Source organism: Neopelma chrysocephalum, unplaced genomic scaffold, assembly GCF_003984885.1.
Source record: "Neopelma chrysocephalum unplaced genomic scaffold, ASM398488v2 Primary Assembly neopelma1_25, whole genome shotgun sequence".
Classification (NCBI taxonomy): domain Eukaryota; kingdom Metazoa; phylum Chordata; class Aves; order Passeriformes; family Pipridae; genus Neopelma; species Neopelma chrysocephalum.
The window spans coordinates 37,981,958-38,002,035 of NW_020897694.1; the positions used below are offsets into that span (position 1 = coordinate 37,981,958).

The 20,078-nt window shown below is 38.9% G+C and overlaps 1 protein-coding gene across 7 annotated transcripts in view; it reads right to left on the reverse strand.

Moving 5' to 3' along the window:
- The window catches only part of FHL2 (four and a half LIM domains 2), a 64,568-nt gene that overhangs the window by 8,919 nt on the left and 35,571 nt on the right, over nt 1-20,078 (reverse strand). For 4 of the 7 annotated variants that reach the window (XM_027674978.1, XM_027674975.1, XM_027674979.1 and 1 more), the window contains 2 exons: nt 10,609-10,788; nt 2,272-2,446 (listed from right to left, as the gene is read on the reverse strand). In XM_027674978.1, the coding sequence (XP_027530779.1) occupies nt 2,272-2,446; nt 10,609-10,764 (331 nt within the window). In that variant the 5' untranslated portion in view covers nt 10,765-10,788. Of the gene's footprint in view, nt 1-2,271; nt 2,447-10,608; nt 10,789-13,356; nt 13,411-20,078 lie in introns of those variants that run through there. The other 3 variants (XM_027674973.1, XM_027674980.1, XM_027674976.1) reach the window with 2 other exon arrangements.

Sequence of the window (20,078 nt, forward strand, 5' to 3'; positions counted from 1 at the left end):
GTTAAAGATTGACTTCATTCATTTCAAGTCTATTTTGTTTCTTTTCCAGATAACAGCAAGATACCTGGTTAATTATAGAATCATAGAATCGTTTGGATTGGAAGGGGCCTTAAAGATCATCTGGTTCCAAACCCCCTCCCATGGGCAGGGACACCTCTCACTGTTTAAAGCCCCATCCAACCTGGCCTTGAACACTGCCAGGGATGGGGCATCCAATTCCTGGCAACTGTCTTTCTTCCCTTTCCCGGTGAAGTATAGTCACTGTCCGAGACAAAGGACTAATTCATATCTGCTCTGAGGTCTTTTTTCTGTCGTCATTGAGGTGTACTATAAGTTTGCAATCATTTCCAGGCCAGCAACACCTAATCCAAATGCTTTTCTGTCTCTTGAGACTTTCAGTAGAAAAGAAGTTTTCTCTCTAAGTTGAAGACACAGTTGCAACGTGAAAGGGAGAAAAATCTTTAAATAGTCCTTAAATGAAAAATAGAAAAGTGGTTTAGTACTTAGGAAATGAATGATTCTCTAGAATCAAGGTTTAGGGTTCAGATACTTTGTTTTGCAGATTCAGTCCACTGTATGACAGGTGGACTCTGAGCCCTTCCAGGAAATTGGAGATGTCCTATTATGTGGACAAATTTCTTTCCACACTGTATAATTTCCTATTTACCACTTCAAGTCAGAATATTTGATACTGGCCAGAAGGATAAACAAACAAATGTTGTTCCTACAGTTCTGCATCATTCTTGAAGCCTGTAACAACAAACATGATGTCAAATGCTTGGAAGACCGACAAGCCGAACACATTGGCTAATGACGAAGAACCACACTAATGCCCTTAATGCTAACTCTCTGCCCCACCATTACTTGCAGTGTGAAGTTTTGCCATTTTTCCCCTTCTCAAGCATTAATTCATCTTTGTTTACTAGTTGCATGTTTTTCTTCTTTTTCTTTTATGGTCTCATTAAATTCTGCCCAGAGGCATACTTCAAGATTTGTTTGGTGGTGGGGTTTTTTAAAGCATTTACCTGCAGCAGAAGTAAGTGAACTGTTAATTATCTTTCTGCCTGATGCTTATATGCTTGAATATTTCTGTTCCATTTTATTAATGGACGCCTTCTAAAAATTATGCCCTCTCTGTGCTGCTAAATTTCTATATCGTGCCAAAGAGCAAACAAATCAGTCCTTGAAGGAATGATGTTGTCGAAAAGGAGGTGCAAATATTTTTTTTTTATCGTCTAGAATTTTATTTTCACATTTTCAGCTGTTCTCTCTCAGGGACTGTGTTGTCACTGAAACTCAAGGCAGGGGGAGCCTGGACTGAAGTCAATGTGAGTTTAATTTGAAGAAGGATCGAAAGATAAAGCTTGTAATTACTTTAGTATTTAACAGGCATGTCATGACAATGCTGCTTTTAAATATTGTTATTATTTCTAGTTATAAGTCCTACTTTATCATCAAGCCCTCATTTTTACACCTTAGGAGCACAATGTTGTGATTTTCTCCTTTTGTCTAAGGTGACCAATGTCAGAATCAGCTGACAAAGTAACTAGTAATCATAATGGAGTGTGTACAAGGATTCTTCAAATTGCCTTTTAATATTTTATTTCTGCACTGATAGCCCTTTCGCTTTAAAGCCCTCAGATTACTACAGAATGTTATAGTATTGACATGAGCAGATGAGGTTTTAACAATCTATTACTGTAACCTCATGTTTCATATTGAAAAAGAAAATAGCTCTTTCCTGTTTCTTCATATCTTTGTGCTCAAGAATGACCTCAGAGTCACTTTGACGAATTTTTCATTTTTTTCTGAGAGTAATCACATAAAAAGCTAAATTTCGAATTAAGTAAGCTGTTAAATTTGCAAGCTGTTTCCAGTTTTCAAGAAGTGAAAGTCAATCAAGACAAAGTTGAGATTGGATAGAAAGATCAATATTATTTTTCCAGACATCAAAAGCCTTTTAATGAATATTGCTGTAAAAAAATTATAAATCCCATTAATAAAAATGCTAAGTAAAATACATACTAATTTTCAAGAGTTATCTCTTTCATGTGACTAACAATTCTGCCATGAGGAGAACATTATGAACATTACGAACATTACATGTTCTAGTCATGGAAATGGCTTAGAATGCACAATCAACTATATTTTACATAGATGACCATGACTTAGCAGAAATAGTCAAGGAAAAAGATCTATCAGAAATGTTGCTGAGTTTGGGCTTAATATTTAGCCTAATCTTTTCTCAGTCCAAAAAGTGAACATCCTAACCTGGCATAATAGTCTTCTTGCACTCATTACATTTGGAAGAGTATTCATTGGAGTAGCAGTCAGTACAAAGTAGATGTTCCTCTTTTGCAGCAAAAGGTTTGTCCACCAATGAATTCTTGCACTGGAAGCAGTGGAAGCAGGTTTCATGCCAGTGGCGGTCCTTGTAAGACAGATCCTGTAGAAATCCAAAACCACAAAGCAAGTGGAATGAACAGTTTGCACAACTAGAAGCTCAGATAATGCAAATATATCCAAATCTGAACTGCAGCCAGGAGCTGGGACTAATCTGTACAGTTCAAGAAAACAAAATGTTCTGACGAAGGTGAACTTATTTTGCTGTGATAACTAAGAACAGCTCATGACAACTACTGACCCTTTTTCAGTTCAAGGTAACTTTTTTTGTATGCAGCAGAGGAACAACTAATTTCATTTAGGTATTTCCTTTGAGAATAAAACTCCACTTTTGAGTCAGATTAAAACTTGTTAACCTCATAGGTGTGACAGACTTACCCTATTTGCCTTAACTATTGGTGATTCCTAGGTAATTTCATACATATTCACTCCTGAACAGAAATCCTTTTCCCCAACTGCTTTCTGGTATTTTTTCAGTTCAACAGACTTACACCAAGGGTGAAACAGATCTGACCTCTTTAGGTTTTTTTTCACTGCAATAAATCTTTACAGACTCTTATGTTTTGTTTTACCTATATTTCAATATACCTATATATTGGACTGAAAGATGCGAGATCACATTGTACCTGCACCCAGTGATCCAGAATACTGGCCAAATGATTAATGTGAGCGCATAAGTATTTAAAATACTCTCCACAGTGGTCCTCTTATTATTAAAAAAAAAAATTCTAAAAATTGTGACCTAAAGAAATGAATTGTGCTTTTTAAAATTTGAATTAAGGTGGCCTAATCGCGTAACACTTGAACAGTAACTTTGGATTTCTAATAAAATGAAGCTTGGATCATTACAAGTAAAGGTGTCTACCCCAAAATATATAGGCTTTGGTTTGGGTTGGGAGTGTAAGTGGTTAGTACTGTCATGAATGAAGCAGAAATAACTTCTCAGGTTCTAGCTCGAGATCCACTATGTATTTATTGCAGGCACCGAACTAATCTGGTTAACTGAAGAAAAAGAATGAGTTGTAGAATACCAGATTTTTTAGTTGTGTAAAGTATCACAAAGTGTTTGTACCTGATCTGGCCTAACCTATGTCAGTCAGTACAGTCACAGGTAACTCCAAATGAGCAATCTTAGCTCAGAGCAAACAAAAGATACTGTGGATCTAGGTTAACTTAAAATAACAGCACATTGTGTCTTCAGGAGCCTTGTTCTCATAAGTACCTAATAGGAAACACTGATATAGTTTCATCTAGCTTAGCTGATATGTAGTAACTTGTTAAATGATAGTGATTTCAGTTAGAAATTGACCACGGAATTAAGCATTTTTGTTTGGACATCTGCACTACTCACCTAAATTTCTTAAATTACTGTGAATAACAGTTGGTACCAATGCGTCTTGCATCTCTGAGATTGCACTCTGTGACAGAATATCTAAGACTCCCACTTTACAGCTTCCAGGTACTTGTTTATTCAGCTCATCTATTATTTTCAGCTAGCTCCTTTTGAAACAGCACAAATTTCTCACCGTAAAATTTTAATCTTTTTTAATAGCAAAATGAAAACAATTTTCTTCAGAAGTTGTTTACATTTTTTTCTCTTTAAATGAAGTTGAATAGCCTAAATCTGATCTCAGATTATATTTTCAACAGAAAAGAATACAATATACAGCCAATAGTGATTTCCAAAATGTGAAATTTTCCAGGTAGAAAGTAGAATCACAACAGATCTGTTTGTCTTTCTCTTGCAACATGATGTATTCCGTTCTTTTTCCCCACTCGCTGCCTTTTTCCTCTTTTTGCAATTTTCTGCAAGCTATCTTTTAATCTCCACAGTTCATGCACTGATGTCTGCTTATTTTATCAATAAAATTTTACCCTGGGTTAGGTGCATACCTTTTAGAAGAGGAGTAATGAAGAAAAAGATTAGGTGTGAATGATGAAAGATTTGATCCTTGCATCAGTTATGATGGCAAATTGTATAGGTAGTGGCTGGGTAGGTCAAAGTAGCAGATATTTCATCATGGCAAAGTGATGAAGAACAACTACAACACAAAGTACCCAAGATAAAGGCTGGACTGAATAATCTTCAAATACTTTGGATTATTATAACAGGTATTTTCATTGAATGTAGAGAGAATCTAAGATGCCTGGCTTTGAGATGCCTACAATAAAATATTAGAATCATGAATTGGATATTGCCTTCTCTCTCTGAATCTGTCACATCAGAAAGCAAGGAAGTCCAAGGTACTGATGAAACCATATATGCATAATGATTCTTAAGTCAGTGTAATAAAGTCACTGAAAAGGAGGTTTGGTCTACTTCAGTGTGTTGTTTATATTGCTGGAACCTTTGGCTTGTTCATAAGCTGTGGATGTATTGATCTGGAGTAGATTCTACACTGGAGAAGTTGCATGTGCATAACTGACTTCAAACTTATCTGAATGTCAGGCTGGTTCTCTGTTAAGCTGAAAGAGCATCAGATTTAGTCTAGGCATGGGAATACTAGTTTAAGCTAGCTGATTGTAACCCAAATAAATCTGTTCCAGCAGAAGTTACAAGGGATATACAACTAATTCCTGTTTATTGCATGGATTTCCAGGAAGAACCAAACCATAAAATTACTATTGTGGACTCAGAACTGCAGTATATACTTAAAATATTGATAGGCATGACTTGTCAGCTGTTTTATGCAGCTCAAGGGAAATGAGTCCCTGGTGCTACATATTTTAAGTGTAGATTTTAATGCAACCTCCTATGTTGCCTAAAAGAGTTATATAGAGAATGACTCTTTCTGCTATCATCTGTGCCTCTGTGAAAACTGACTGCCATGTGCTCTTGTTAGAGAATGCACCCATGAACATATATAAGAGACTTGTTAGATAAAGCACAGATAAGAGACTGAAGAATTACCATAGGCTGGCATTTGAGAAGTGGAATGGGAGATGCATGCACACAGATGCTCATGGACATGCTCTGCCCTGTACAAGCATTTTGCAGCTGAAGTTCAGAAAGCACCAAACCAGTTCGAGATGTGCTACTACGGAAAAGAGAAAGGGAGGAGGACAATACCATCTCTGCAGAGCTGTGATAAATCCTGTAGCAGTATTTGGAGGGAGAATTTTTAACACTTCGTTCAGTGACATTTCTTCTGAATATAGAAAATAATCCTTCTCTCATATAGTTTCATTTGAAGATTAAAAATGAACTAAATTAGCAATCCCTGAAACTACTCATATTTTAATGGGCTCTTTTCTCGGCCTGATCTCAGTATCAACCTCAGCTGAAAATTTCAGCTCAGGGTTACTTGACACAACCAAATGAACAATGAATGTTTCTCAAACAGACATCAGAGCGCCAACCAAGCGGAGATCTTTTGTAGGTGCTCAGATGACTGTAAGCAAAACTTGATGCAAGATCCTATTTGTATCTGAAATTTTTTAGAGTCATGCCATGCAAAACAGTTTTGAAACTCATGGTTTTGAAAAGCCATTATGTACTTTTAAAGTAATTTTATTTTCTTTTATTTTCCTTACATCACTCACAAAGAAAACTTTGACAAAATAACTGTTAACATTGGCAAGATGATGTTTTAACAGCTTTTCCATACATTTCTGTACAGTTTTGCTTCAGTGTGGTTTATTTAGCCTCTATGGTGTGACTGTATGTGACTTTTTTTAAACTAGAAAATTGTTTTTAAAAAAATCCAAAACCTAGAAGACCACCAAGACTAGAGTTACCAGGTCACCGGGTTACGCCTAAGGCTCCTCATACGTTGTCTTCTACTCTGGCTTTTTAAATCTAAGTAAACTGAAGCCATTATGCATTACCATTTCTCCTGAACTGGCTTTCAGCGGGGACCCAACAGGAAGAAGGAGATTAGAGAGCTTATTACCAGAAAAGGAACTGCATTTGTTGTTCACAAACAAAGAGTACATTAGGCTTTTTTGCCTGCCACAATGCTCTTTTCAGAAGAGCAGAGGAAACGGGGTCTGCCAACAAAATGCTGTGCAGATTGGACACTACACACACCCTGTAGCAAAGCACTTAAGTATGTTAGACTGGCACATACCTGTCAAAAGCATGTTGAGAAAAGATAAAACCAAGCAATACTTTGCTGGACCCAGACCCTTAGGGGTATGACAAGATATTAGGGTATCTACCTCTTTTACCATTCCACTTTACAACAACTACTCTGAGATTCAGTAATGCACTGAAAAAGTGCTGCAAGTCAGGACAAGGTTTAAATACGTAAAATGAGAAAAATAATTATTTTATCCCTTTCCTTATCTGCGTTACTAGAGGTTTTAATTTTTTGTTTAGTTTATTTAAGACTGACCCTTCTGACTCATTTTTGGCCTCCGTGCTGAGACAGTAGCTTTATCTCACAATCTACTTATAATTTAATTCTCACATGTTCCAGAGAGAGCGTTCACCCCTTTGTGCCTGCCAAGGCCAACTTGTGGACTGCATTAAACTCTGGATTACTGTAGGTATTTCCTAGTTTTGCAATGGTTTCTATACCATAGGATCTGCAAGGAAAGTATTAAAAAAGCCGAAGTCAACCAAAAGTCATGCTTCAGCAGTTAAGCACATGGGAATATAATGGATGAATTTCCAGAAAAAAGCATGAAACTGTAGGTGTTGTAAGTGTTCACCAGGGATGTAGGCAACAAAATGCCTTTTTTTTTTTAGAAAAGGTAAATTTATACTAAAACATGTTAACATATGAATAATGTATAATAGCTGTAAGAGAAATGGCACTGTGTTTTTCTACTGCCTGCCAATGCCTTCTACCATGCTATATGTGAAGCTTTTAATCTGTCTGTGAAACGTCAGCTAGAATTGTTTACAGTTAATGAAATGGCCTAAATCCAAAGGTGTCATTCAGACACATGTTGTCAATCTGGGATTTTTTGATGGAAAAAAATTTGTTCTTTTAAAATAAAGAACAAATCAGTTATTACTCAGTTACTTTCACAGCTACCCATAAATTACTATAAAAACTAGAAAGATAGTGAAACAAATTTTCCCCTGATTTGAATTCAAGGAAAACTTTTCTTCAGTATGGTTATCTTGTGGGCTCTCTGTGCCATAGCTTAAACACAATGGGAAAATCTGGCATCAGTTTCATCCTCTCAGATCCCAGTGCTGTCAGTTTGGAGTATTACCAGTGTCTGAGCAGGCTTAAGTTCAACTCAGGTGAACTGATTCTGTGCATCAGTGCCGATACACTACAGTAGTTCAGAGACAGAGAGCTGGCTGTCCCCTTGTCAACACCTGTTTTACTTTAGTTTAACCCTGTCATCTAAAGAAGAGCTGCTTTTAATTGGGAGGGCTGGAAAGAGGGAAATTAGGAGCACCTGGTTCTCAGGGCAGCTTTTCTAAGTGTAGAAAAACAATGGTGGCTTAGAAGGGACTTGCAAAAGAAGATCTGAGGTGTGAGCTCCGTGGGACTTTTCAGGTTGTAATGTGGGTGCAAGAATGGGCACCCCTGCTGGATGCAGAGGCCCAGATGTGACCTTTTCTGATAACACTGTCACTCCACTAGGTTTTTGTTCCAAATTTTACAACCATAGGCTATGTCAGAACATATAAACAAATGTGGAGTCCATTTTGTACATGAAGTAAACATACTGGTTTCATTCTCAAACACAGTGCAATTTATCTTCTTTGTAGAGGTGAAAAAGTAAATGCAATGTTTAAAAAGATATATAGAAAAATACATACATATATGTCTGTGGGTATATTTCTTATGTATTTATATCCCTATGTTGAGAACACAGCTGCGATGGGCAGGGCACGTCTCCAGGATGAAGGACCATCGCTTCCCTAAGATCCTGCTTTATGGTGAACTTGCCACTGGCTGCCGCAAGAGAGGAGCCCCGAAGAAAAGATACAAGGACTCCTTGAAACAACATCTCAGCCTTGGCCACATTGACCACCATAACTGGTCTACTCTGGCCTCCCATCAGGAGGCCTGGAGACACACCATCTATAACGCTGCTGATGCTTTTGAGAAAGCACGCAGGATCACCCTTGAGGAGAGAAGACAATGCAGAAAGAATCGTGCCTTGCAGAATATACCATCTAAGGAGTCTTTCTGCTGTGCCTTTTGCAACCGGACATGCCTATCTCGTATTGGCCTTTTTAGCCACCAACGCGCTTGCAAGAAATGTGGGTAGAGCCCTTCCCAAATCTTCGTTCGCGAAGCCTAGCCGTGATATCCCTATGTATACATACAGCTTAATGAGAAGCAGAAGTCTGATTTTTTTGTGACTTTGTGTTTCTCAGCTGAATTTATGCTCAGTCATATAGTGGACATACTTGCTCTGAAACTTATCTTGGGGCTGAGGCATTTGTAAGGGCTCTCTCAAATGTGTTCTCTAGCGTCTGTTACTGCAATTGAAAAACTACTCTAGTTGTCTTTTCAGTGGGAACATTCATAGCATGTCTTTTTCTACCCAAGCACATGTTGGGGTTTTTTTCAGAAAACTTGTAGCAATTTAAGTTTCAGCTTTTATCCGTCTGGCAGAATCTGGTTAAAATTGGTCAATAGATTCAAAAGGTACAACATAAAGCATGGACAGGCACAAACATTTCATAGAAATGAAAAAGGACATGTTCATTTCTGGTATGCTTCATAGCTTTTTAAGAAATATTTATTTACTATCTCTTAGTTGTGTTTTCCACATATAGTTCTGGTTCTTTACATATATAAAATATTCTTAGATTGTAGACTAAGGGGCCCTTTCTTTTTTTTCCTATCTGCTATTAGACTGTGTCTTGCTAAAAAAAAAGCAGTATATTGGATAACACCCACACTCCCTAAATCCATAAATCTGGGTTGAAAAGTTCAGCCTGATTAATTCCTGAATACTTTGACCGAGATTTGTTAAAGCCAGTCCAAGTTTTTAAATTCTTGAATATCAACACATGGAAATATCTTCTCAGGGGGTTAGAAAGAGACCTTAAAACAAAAGCACATTCTGGAATGGGACAAAAATATTTTGCTTTTTCAGGTCAGGACAGGCCAGCTGTATCTCTTCTCTAATCTGAATATTTATGAGCTGTAGGAAAGCTGGCAATTCTATACCCCCTTACAGACTATTGCCAGTTCCCTGTCTTGATGATGAAACATTCTCACCTTTCTAAAGTTTCTGAAAGGGACTTTCCCACTGATTTGCCCATAGAGTGGAGTAGATCTATTTGGAAGACATGTAACATTTTTTTTTTCAATCTGAGTAAGCATATATTTTTGTATCTCTGAACTAGTGATTGAGTAGTAGTATCACTAATAGGAATTAATTGGTGCTTCTAGAGGTACAGATAAGCAATGGAGGAAATCAAACATCAGATCTCCTTGTATCAGTCAAGAATCCTATGGTTATGCAATGCAAATTGCAGTTCTACTGCAATCTCACTCTGTCAGTGAAACTCTTGCCCAACTTTGAACAGGTCAATTTTGTGCAAGGAGGACGGCTATTGGATGGAGTCAGTCTGTAGCAGTCCAACAGACACCTCACTGGATGGCTGCTCTGTCTTCATTCAGTCAGGGTGAAACTGGCATGAACTCCAGTTGTTTTGATTAACTTAAAAGAAATGCAGGTGGTTACACCTTATTTGTACCAGGGAGGTGTTTCCATGTGGTACAGCAGTGCACAGCTCAAGCAGAGTCTCTTCTCTGTCCTTTCCAACCTTTAGTTAGACTCCTTTATCATCATTTAAAAGGCTATTTTTTCTAACTCTATCTGATTTATTACTTGGGTCAGCGATTACCTAGATTTTGTAGTCTCCAAGTTGAGACTTTTTCTTGAGTATGTCTTGTCTCTTTGATGACCACAGAATTATGATCACTGGAAAGCCAGCAGTGGCTTCCCTCCCTCTGACTCAAAGTTAAGAAAAATCTGCTTCTGCCACCCTTCCAGATCGCAGCTGGCCCTGAGGACAGACTCTCCTAATGACTTAGAGAGAATTTCTTACATCAGATCATTTTATACCTTGCAGGAAGGTATTTCTATTACCATGCCTGGTAAAGAAGGGTTTGACAAATGAAGTGATAAAAAGCAGATACAGAGCTCCAGAAACTATGCTCTCCCAGCAAAAAAACCCCCTATGTAGCTGTTAAGCTGGATCCTTCCAGGTCTCAGCTCTGTATCCAGGCTACTCTACTAAGATTTCTGTAACAAGACACAAATCTGGCATACCTTGCAGTCAGCGCCAATAGGTTTTTTACATTCCTCGCAGGTATTGGAATAAAGGTTTTCATAGCATTTCACACAATAGGGGCTGTCCTCCTTCAGGATGTACTTCTTACCAAACAGGGACTCTTTGCAGTAGTGGCAGTCAAAGCGCTCAGTCATGTTGGTATCTGGAGTCCAGCTATCCTGTCATGAAGACAGAAACAGGCACATACATGTCAGACTGAGCTACGCTTGACCCAATACCCCAGGAAAGGTTTATCAATTCTTGTTTACCACATTGTACCTCAGTTTTAATCTGACTTTTGGTCAAAATAAATGAACACAATAGGAAGAAACTGGACTATAAATTCTACAGTGCAGGGCAATGACAATAGCCCATCTACTTCCGCCATCCGCTGATCTGTCTCTCACCAGAACTAGTGTTAGAGACAAGAGGGAGGAGTAACCCCTGACTCTGAAGAATTCTCATGGAATTTGTGAAGGGGATTTGACCAATAGGTCCAAAGCAAGGTGTCTCTGTAGGGGGTGGAGGGAGCCAAGTACATTAGGAGGATGAGCCAGCTAATCTTCAGAAATATCTCCTGCATAAGGCAAGACAAAGGTTCTCATTGCTAGTAGACTTTAGTAACACATAAACTCTCAGGCACCACTGTTATGTGCTTCTGCACCTTCCTTCTCTGCGTACTCAGTAAGCCAGTGTCTAGAAATTGTTCCCCTGCAGGCAAACACCAACTCTCCGTCTCTCCTCATGCATGGGACTATGGGTACTGTTAACAGCAGGAGGTATAGGGTTGGTGATTGTATATCTCATTCTTCTCTGATGCAACTGAATGAGTTATCCAACTGCACTGGCACACAAATGGGAGCTAGATGCCCTGGCTCAGACGAATGTCAAACAATGATTACGGGAGGGGAAAAGCAAGTGGAAGAAATTGTATAGGATGTTTCAGCTTATCTGAATTAGGAACAACTGCTGTTTGCTCCTCAGGTCTTATGTCTCTATCATTTTCTGGATGCACATACAAGCAACAATGACACAAATGCCTTTGATTAACCACATGAATATTTATTATTGCCTGGGACAATTTATTTTGGGTTTCATTAGTCATCAGCTTCTTTCTTAACCTGAGGGTTGCAGCATGTGTTGCACCTGAAATCTCTTTGGAGGTTACAGCTGGAGAGGGCATAACTACCTGCTCAGGAAAGAAAATTTCACAAATGGAAAGTGAATGCCATGTGGACTGCATGATTTTCACTGCCTGCCAGGCCTCATCTCCTCTTTAAGCCACATTTGATCTATAAATCCTTAAATGTTTTGAGTACTAATGGCTTAAGTGGCTACCTCTGTCTTTCAGGCACAAGTGACGTTTACAGCAGCTGCAGTCCTTTTGCCAACTTCAGCTCTCAAGTAAAAAGTTGTTACTTGCTTAGTGTTCTTGGCACAGGTTGCTGGATTCTGGAGTTTGTCCTATCCTTCTGGTAGTGGGAGCCACCCACAGGAGATTCTGAAATCCTGAGTTCTCCTCCAGAATTTCAGTTTTTATTATTATCTTCCATTTGCTATAGCTGAAATGCGATCAGGGTTTTAGGGCAGACTGAATTTTGTTTTGATGGGTAGAAAGCTTTTTTTGCTTGGCTTTTTTCTAATGGTTGATCAACTGCTGAATTGACCAGCCCAGACTGAGGGGTGAGCAGTTTTATATGTGTGCTGTAGGTAAGTGATGGCTCAGCTGCTGGAAAGTCTTTTGAACTACAAGTAACTACTAAAGAAAAAGGAGAGACAAACTACCAAACCCCAAAATATGCTTGGAGGAAAAATCATGACAGCTGGTCATCTGTGCTACTGACAACCCAGAATGAGTAGCAGTCCAGCTGCTTTGACCTTAAAGATGCTCTAGGAACTGCTTAACTTTCTTATCCCAAAGGGGAGCTGGGAGTACCTTAGGTGCTCTTTGTCCCTAAGGACTAGAGAGGATCATAGGGACTGATAAGACAAAGACAGAAGGTAAGAAGACATGCTGCAGAGAGAAGTGCAGTGACTACCCAAAGCTCCTGTCTAGCCCATCTCCAACAGCAGTAGCTAGCAATGGAAGTCAAAGACAAGAGAACAGGGACTGTAGAGAGGGACATTTCCTTAACAACTGCTTCCAGCAAGTTAGTCTCCTCTTGAAGTAGAGTTGCAACCATTACCACAACATTTAAAAGATGATGGTGGATTTATTTTGCTCTCTGTTTTGTGCCTGTTCACACCCCTAACCTATATAACATGCTTGGACTCCCCCATGAAAGAACTAGAGAGGACTTAATTTCCTTCATGGAGTAATTTCAGCAAAATGAATGGAGTCAGACCAATGTACACTCAGTTGCACATGTAAATGTATGACAGATTCTGAGAGAAGTGACAGCTTTTTTCAAATATTCTGTATTTAGGACAGAAATCTGTACTTTTTATCAGATTTTATTAGATAATTTTTCTGAATGATAAGATTTGGTTGTATATTTAATATGCATTATTGCTAAGATAAAGTGTGAGCAGAAACCACTTGTGAACTGGCATTCGTCACTTTTCTGCAGAATTAGTTCTTTCTAGCCCTGATTTAGATGTGTGATACCAAAGAGTGAAAAATTTCTCTTCAGTGAAGATGTGGAAAAGCAAAAACCAGAGAGTGTGATTCCTTTACAGGTTTATACCATTTCCGTACTTCATCCAAAGCCGCCAAAGTGCATTGTGACTGGAAGAAAGACTATTACCTTAGAGGTGGATGTTCCCGTCTCTTGGTCACAGGAGGTTCCTTCCTGAGTGCTGTATTGTCTCCTAGGTGCTTTTCAGGGGAGTAGAAGCAAGCATTATGTAATATATTTATTTAATCATTTATATAATAGTGTAATAATTTATTTAACAATTATTTAATAGTCGCTGCCCCTATTTCAGAAAATACCTGGACACTTGCCTCACTGTCCTGGAAGGGATCTAATTTTGTTAAATGTGCTCTAAGATTGTCACAGTAGATTGTCCCCATCACCCTGAGCAGGGAGAGGCAGTCCTCATTTCTATGTCCCAAACAGATTTAGGGATGAACTATACTCTTTGAAGACACTGCAGGGACAGCTCTGGATGGGATATGAAGAACAACTCCAGAGATTTGGGAAATCAAAAGACAAGAAAGGAAAGTTTCCAAGATCTGCATGTTGGTTTCAGTTATGTGAAACTTTATTTGATCCGGGACCAATTTTGGTTCCAATATCTCTTAAAGTTAGGAATTCATGTTCATGTGGTTTCATTCAGAAAGCTGGAATTCAGGGTTAAGCATCCCAAATTCCAGGCTGTTCAAGTCCTGGCCTTGGATTGGGTCTCAGGATCTATTGTGTGATATTTTGAGGATATTGTGCAAGTTTTTTCTGCTCCAGAGAGAACTAAATGTAAAGTAATCACGGGGCCTATTTACTAAATATTAGCAATATTATCTTACAATGAATAAATGTGAAATCATATTGAGCAGCGGTTTTGCCTGTCACTTTGTACACATGGTCCTTTACATCGACAGTCCATAGACTCCTGTTATGTAAAAACCCCTCATGCTTAGCTTAGTGCAGTCTTTATGCACTGTTTTGGGCTTTATGAAAAAAAACAACAACAAAACAAAACAGAAGACTTGCATAGTTCTGGATGGACACAAATCGCAATTCAATCTCCTTGCCATTGATCTGTTTCTTCCTCTTGTGTTTGATACTTAGTGACTGTAAAGCTTTGTGGGCCAGAGGCTCATTGTTATTACACCACTTTGTAGTACAACAAGGTCTTTAAATTTTATTGCAGTAATCTTTCTATACTTATGCTTTTTCAGATTGCTCTTAACATTATCATGAAGGAGAAATTGATTTTTTTCTGCCATGCAGTCTCCCTCGTACAGCGTCAGACATAACAAATACATCTTCAAAAGGAAAAGAGCTTTCTGTTGCATGCCCAGAAGAAAAATTACAGCTTATGCCAAATGTCAGCACTACCCACACTGTGTCTTCCAGGAAGAGTAAGAATTGGCAGGAAAATTACCAAAAAATTAGTAGACTGACTTAAAATCTATGTTTCTTTCCTCTTCTTCCCCTGCTGGCTCAATCTCATTTTACTAGCAGTAATTGCTAAAGTTATCGTATTACCTCATAAAAATTATGGCTCATCATGTCATTAAGAAATCATCCAGCATTCCCCAATCCCATGACAGTATTGACTACTGAAAAAGCACACCTTGTCTGCTTTTTCAACTAGGGGCTGCAAGCCTAATAAGCGATGTTCTGTGCATCTCTTATTTCAACCCTTCTTATGGGGTATTGAACACTGGAAAGTACAGATGCACACGCACAAGAGAGAGAAAGAAGCCAAGGCAAACTGTGTAAAACTTGTAGGAGTTGTTTAGTTTATTCAGCGAAGTTCTGATCTCTTTTTGTAACAGTATCTCTAGACACAGAATTCAGAATTAAGCCCCTGTAGATGCCAAAGGGGGACTTGCTGTTGACCTCAATTAGGTCAATAGTACTAGGGCTCTACATGTGCTCCTGGAGCAGAATGGTCTGTTACCACCTGTACAGGAAATAAAAAGTCCTCCAAGATGTACACACATTTCTCCCACTTGACTATCTTTCCAGAAGAACTGTGCACATGGAGAACTTTCTGTCTTATTTCCCTTCTCCTTAGAAAGGAAGATTTGTGTCTGGCAACTTTAGTGACATGAGCCATGCAGGTCTAGAGCATTTGGAAACAATTTATGTTAATGTTCCAAAGGCTCAATTGCAAAGATTTATTTACAACTATGAACTAGCAGTTCAAACTATGCTGGTCTTTCTGGCAAGAGCTGACTATTTTCCTGTAACTCAGCTGCTCTTGCCACACTCATTATCTATCATCTCATTGCAGCAACAGCAAACCACTCTTTAAATACCTACACATTTTTCCAAACCAGTCCATAAGGCCATGCAAGGGGAGAAGGGGGAAACCTATTTTTATTTCTTTTTGATTGACTTTAGGAAAAGAAGAAATTACCATTTTCCTGTAGTATTGGTGAGAGGTATGTGTGTGGGAGTTACATATGGTCAAAAACCATCTGAACCTCAGTGTGTGGAAGTTAGCTGGTGTAGATGCACATCATGGGCACCCAAAGCAGTCTTGTGTGTTTAAATTTACTAAAACATATTAAGGGGTGCTATCCCTCTTTCTTTAGCTGCCCAGATCTGGCTTATCCTTTTCTTCATGGAATGAGTGCCAATGAACACTTATGATGGAGCAGAGGGAGAGCAAAGGGAATCTGAGTGCTTGGAGATCTTGCTGGCCATAGGACAGGTGTTGCTGCTTTAAGTTGTCTGTATCCCTGATCCCCCAGCACCAGGCTCCTGGCTATGGGGAGTCAACCAGAAAAGCCAAGTCTCTCTCCATGGGCCACAGAAGGACATTTGCTTCCTTACGCTAAAGATGGCCAATGCAAAAGCTAACGAGGTGATGGGAGGTAAGTGATGCACAACTAATCCTGCAGGAAGCACAGCCAGCCACTCTTCCTTTCCATAGACCCTCTGCCCCTGCCAGTGGCTTCCCTGCTGTGTGAAGGTACCCTTTTTGAGTGAAGAGAGAAAAAGAACAATACATTTGCAAAGTTATTGAAACACTGAAGCTTATTTCTATGTTGTTCATACCAACCTCTTTTGGGGGGTCGTTAAAAAGAGGAGGTAAGACTACTATATGGAAAAAATTGTTGGGTAACCCTGTGCCCCATGATCTGGAGTTTATGCTTAGCTTGTAAATGAGACAGGGATGCTTAGGCAGATATGTCTACACTCTTTTAAATTTTTAAGGTGAGAAGAAAGCAGAAGACTTTTTCTCTTGCTGCTGCTATGGAAGAGCAATCCCGAAGTAACCTCATCAAAAGAATTTGGTGCCCTGTCTTCAAGAAATCAAGGCCTTTATGTTATGTCATTGGTCTCCCAGAACAGCCCTGTTAACGAGCCCAGGCTGCTTTACCAGTGTCCACATCAAGGTTAGAATATTAGAAGTCCAATGACAGAGGTGTTCATTGCTGTTTCTGAAAGTTTTGAGCTCAGAGTAGATATTCACAGATCTCTTAGAAGCTCTCCAGCAAAAGTCAGGTTTGATATTTGAAAAAAATCGTAATAATAACAACAAAAAAACCCCAATAAAAAATAGGCCACAAATAAATAGACCTCTTCCTAAATATCCCAATCAGGCCTTTAGATGCCAACTCTTAAAAGCTATTTTAAAAAATGTTTAATCTTTAATAGACTTTTTAAAGTCAACTTACTCTTCAAAATCACAGATTTTTCCAAGGACTCAGTTTCCTTGGAAACAGCTGACTTATTTTGCCTATGGTATAACATTCCAATGTCTCTTTTTAAGTATTTTAGAGCAATTTTCCGAGCAGACAGACTGCATTAACATATACAGATAACCAAAGCATACCTGGCTCCTGTCTGGATTGCACAGTCAGACTATCATGACTTGGAAAGTTGATAGTGTGCTATTTAAGACTGTTTTCCTTAACAGAATATAAATAATAAAAAACCCCAAACAGAAAATGTTTCTTGTGTATTAAGGTTCCTCCTGCATCTGGCTAAAGTAATCCCTGTTATAGTAGTGAAGAAGGAATACTCTACTTATGGTTTCTGTGTAGTTTATTGTGTTTGGTAACCAATAAGGATCTGCTCCAATTTAGTCATTCTAGCAGTGGTAGAATGAGCACCAATGGTAGTAACTACAAATACCACAGAAGAACTGAGCATTGATGCTTTGAAAGTTTACCCCACACAATTTACACTATGATTATCTCAGGCTGACATTGAAATGACTGGAGGATGTGTGGTCTTACCAACCTTCCAGCACACATTTCAATTAGAAAAGGAGTCTATTGAAATAACATGGAGCATGACTCTTAAATCTACCACAGCAAGGAAGAGCACTGTTCAAGCAGAAAGGCTTGCTCTTATTTTCTCTTTTAAAGCCTTTTTAAACTGTTGTCCTCCTTCTTTCTCTTGCAGAATAAGCAAAAGCTTGCTCAAAGAGAAAGGTAGAATACCTAATATTACGTAAGTATAACAATTCATATTGCTAATAAGAGCATTTAAGGAAATAACAGAAAATGATAAAGGAGAAAAATAGTACATTAATAAACCTCATTATTATCTCTGGCCCTATTATCTCTTACCTCTACATAAGTAATGTATAAGCTAAGTGTCTGCAGACATTAAACTCCAGTGGAGTTTTATTTTTCCAGAAAAAGATTACTTTCTCTTATTGACAAGAACACCACTAATCTCAGAGAAATTAGACCATAAGATAAAAATATCCAGAAATGCCATGTGCTACCATGCAGTGGCATTTCCAAATTCTCCTATCTTTGTGAAATCCTGCACACTACTATCCAGGGCAAAAAAACAGAACAGTGTCCCAAATATTCTGGTTTTCCTTCTTTATAGAAAGGATATAAGAAAATCTGGGAGGATTCTGTGGAAGAAGAATACTTTTTTATTTGTTCTGACCTAGAAGAACAGCTCTGGTTCTGTTTACTGATGTAAGACCACAAAGCCCCCTCCTGTCTGAGATAATAGACACACATGGGGGTTTGGAGGATCAGTTAATGTACTTCTTACAGCTGCCCTATAAAACTGCTGTAGCAGTGGATGCCTCAGAGCTGTGAGGGATCCACACTTCTCTGCTCAGCTGCCATGCCCTTGACCTTCCAATCATGACAAACAGGCTATGTAAGCCTTAGAGGTTTACCCATTCATCTGGGCGCATCTTGGCAAAACAGATCGACTGCACCTGGGTGAAACCAGTTTGGTCTGGATCTGGAGAGCTCCAGAGAGCAAAGAGATCATCTACTAAGGTTGAGCCAAAGTACCTGTGGTGTGTGAGAGATAAAGAGGAAAGCACAGAAAGACACGGAGAGCCTGGGGACTTGGACAGAGGAGATCTTTTTGTGTGCATGATCATTTCTAACTGAAGAAGGAAGGTATTGAAACCACAGAGAGATGCATGGCATAGTATGGAGGAGTGGAATTCATCACAGCCAAGATCCTGGTCTCTGAAGACACTTTTGCTCTAAATCTCTAGAGTGCTTCAAAGCAATGGCAAAATACATCTAGGGAAATGCAACTCACTACTTTTATTATGCAGATGAAGTAAAGAAAGTGATGGGCTTTAAGCCCTTATATCTGTGCTCGTCAAGGATCTAGAACTACCTCACACCATCAAAAGTGATATCTTAGACCTTGTCTGGTGTAGTTCATATATTTGCAACTTCAAAGTTGAAAATTTGCTGTGAAAGGGAGAGACAAATATACTTTTGTCAGTGTTATACTCACCTACATTCCTCTTACAGCATATTACTATATGTGTAGTAGCCATTCAGCATCCTAATTAATATAATTCAAGATAATAGAGAGGGGTATGTGAAAAGGAACAAAATTAGGACTGTAACTTTTTCACCTGGCACAAGTATTTTGATGATCATCCTTAAAAGAAGACTCTGGTGGTTTTTAATCAAATTCTCTCTATATACATAGCTAATTAATATTGTTGAAATGTTAATGCTTCAGTGGCTGTCAATGTATCCAAGATTTATTTTCATGAAACCTGTCATCGCCCTGCCATTTCACACTCTCACTTGGGGTGAATCTGCATCACAAATAACTGTGCATATGTAAATGAAACATTAGAACTACACCATTAGAATTAATCAGTCTAAAAATGCAAATTATGAGATCCCCTAATCTCTGAAGCAGTACCCAAGTGAGGGAAGATGATTGCCTACAACACTACACCATCCAGAGTTTGTCTGAAGATGCTCAGGACAGATTTATCCATCAGAGAAACACAAATGAGACTTAGATCTGAAGGTAACTGGTCCACAGGGACCTTGAAACAGTGTGAGTGTGCTGGCCAGCAGCAACAGGCATTGCTTGTGGCTAATGGTGTTAACATTTATCCAATGCTCCCTGAACTCTGAATGTCCTGACCTGACTCCTGTGAGGCAAGGCAAGGCAAGGCAAGGAGATGAGGACATCAGCAAGGTAAGACACTGCTTGGCTCAATGCCCTGGAGAACTGAGCCGGGGGTCACTCGCGTGACTGACTATAGGTCTTTACAGCCCTCCTCATCCCTTTCTTTTGGGATGAAATCTTGAATTTGCAATGCAGCAAAAACTGTCACTAACCCTTATAATTGTAGGAGTTGTACTTTGTCACCAATCTTTGGGGGTTTTTTTGGCTCCTGACATTCAGAGCATGATGGGATTCTGGCAGACTGTGTTGTGTGTGATCAAAGGAGTTGCCTGATCTTTCTTCTAATGCAAGGTGTATCATCTGGGAGAGCTGATGTCTGTATGGACAGAAAAGATGTGATTTCGGAGAAAGTGCTATCCTTAGACTTTGTTAAGAAACTGTATAATTGTAGGTAGGAAACAGATCATTATCTG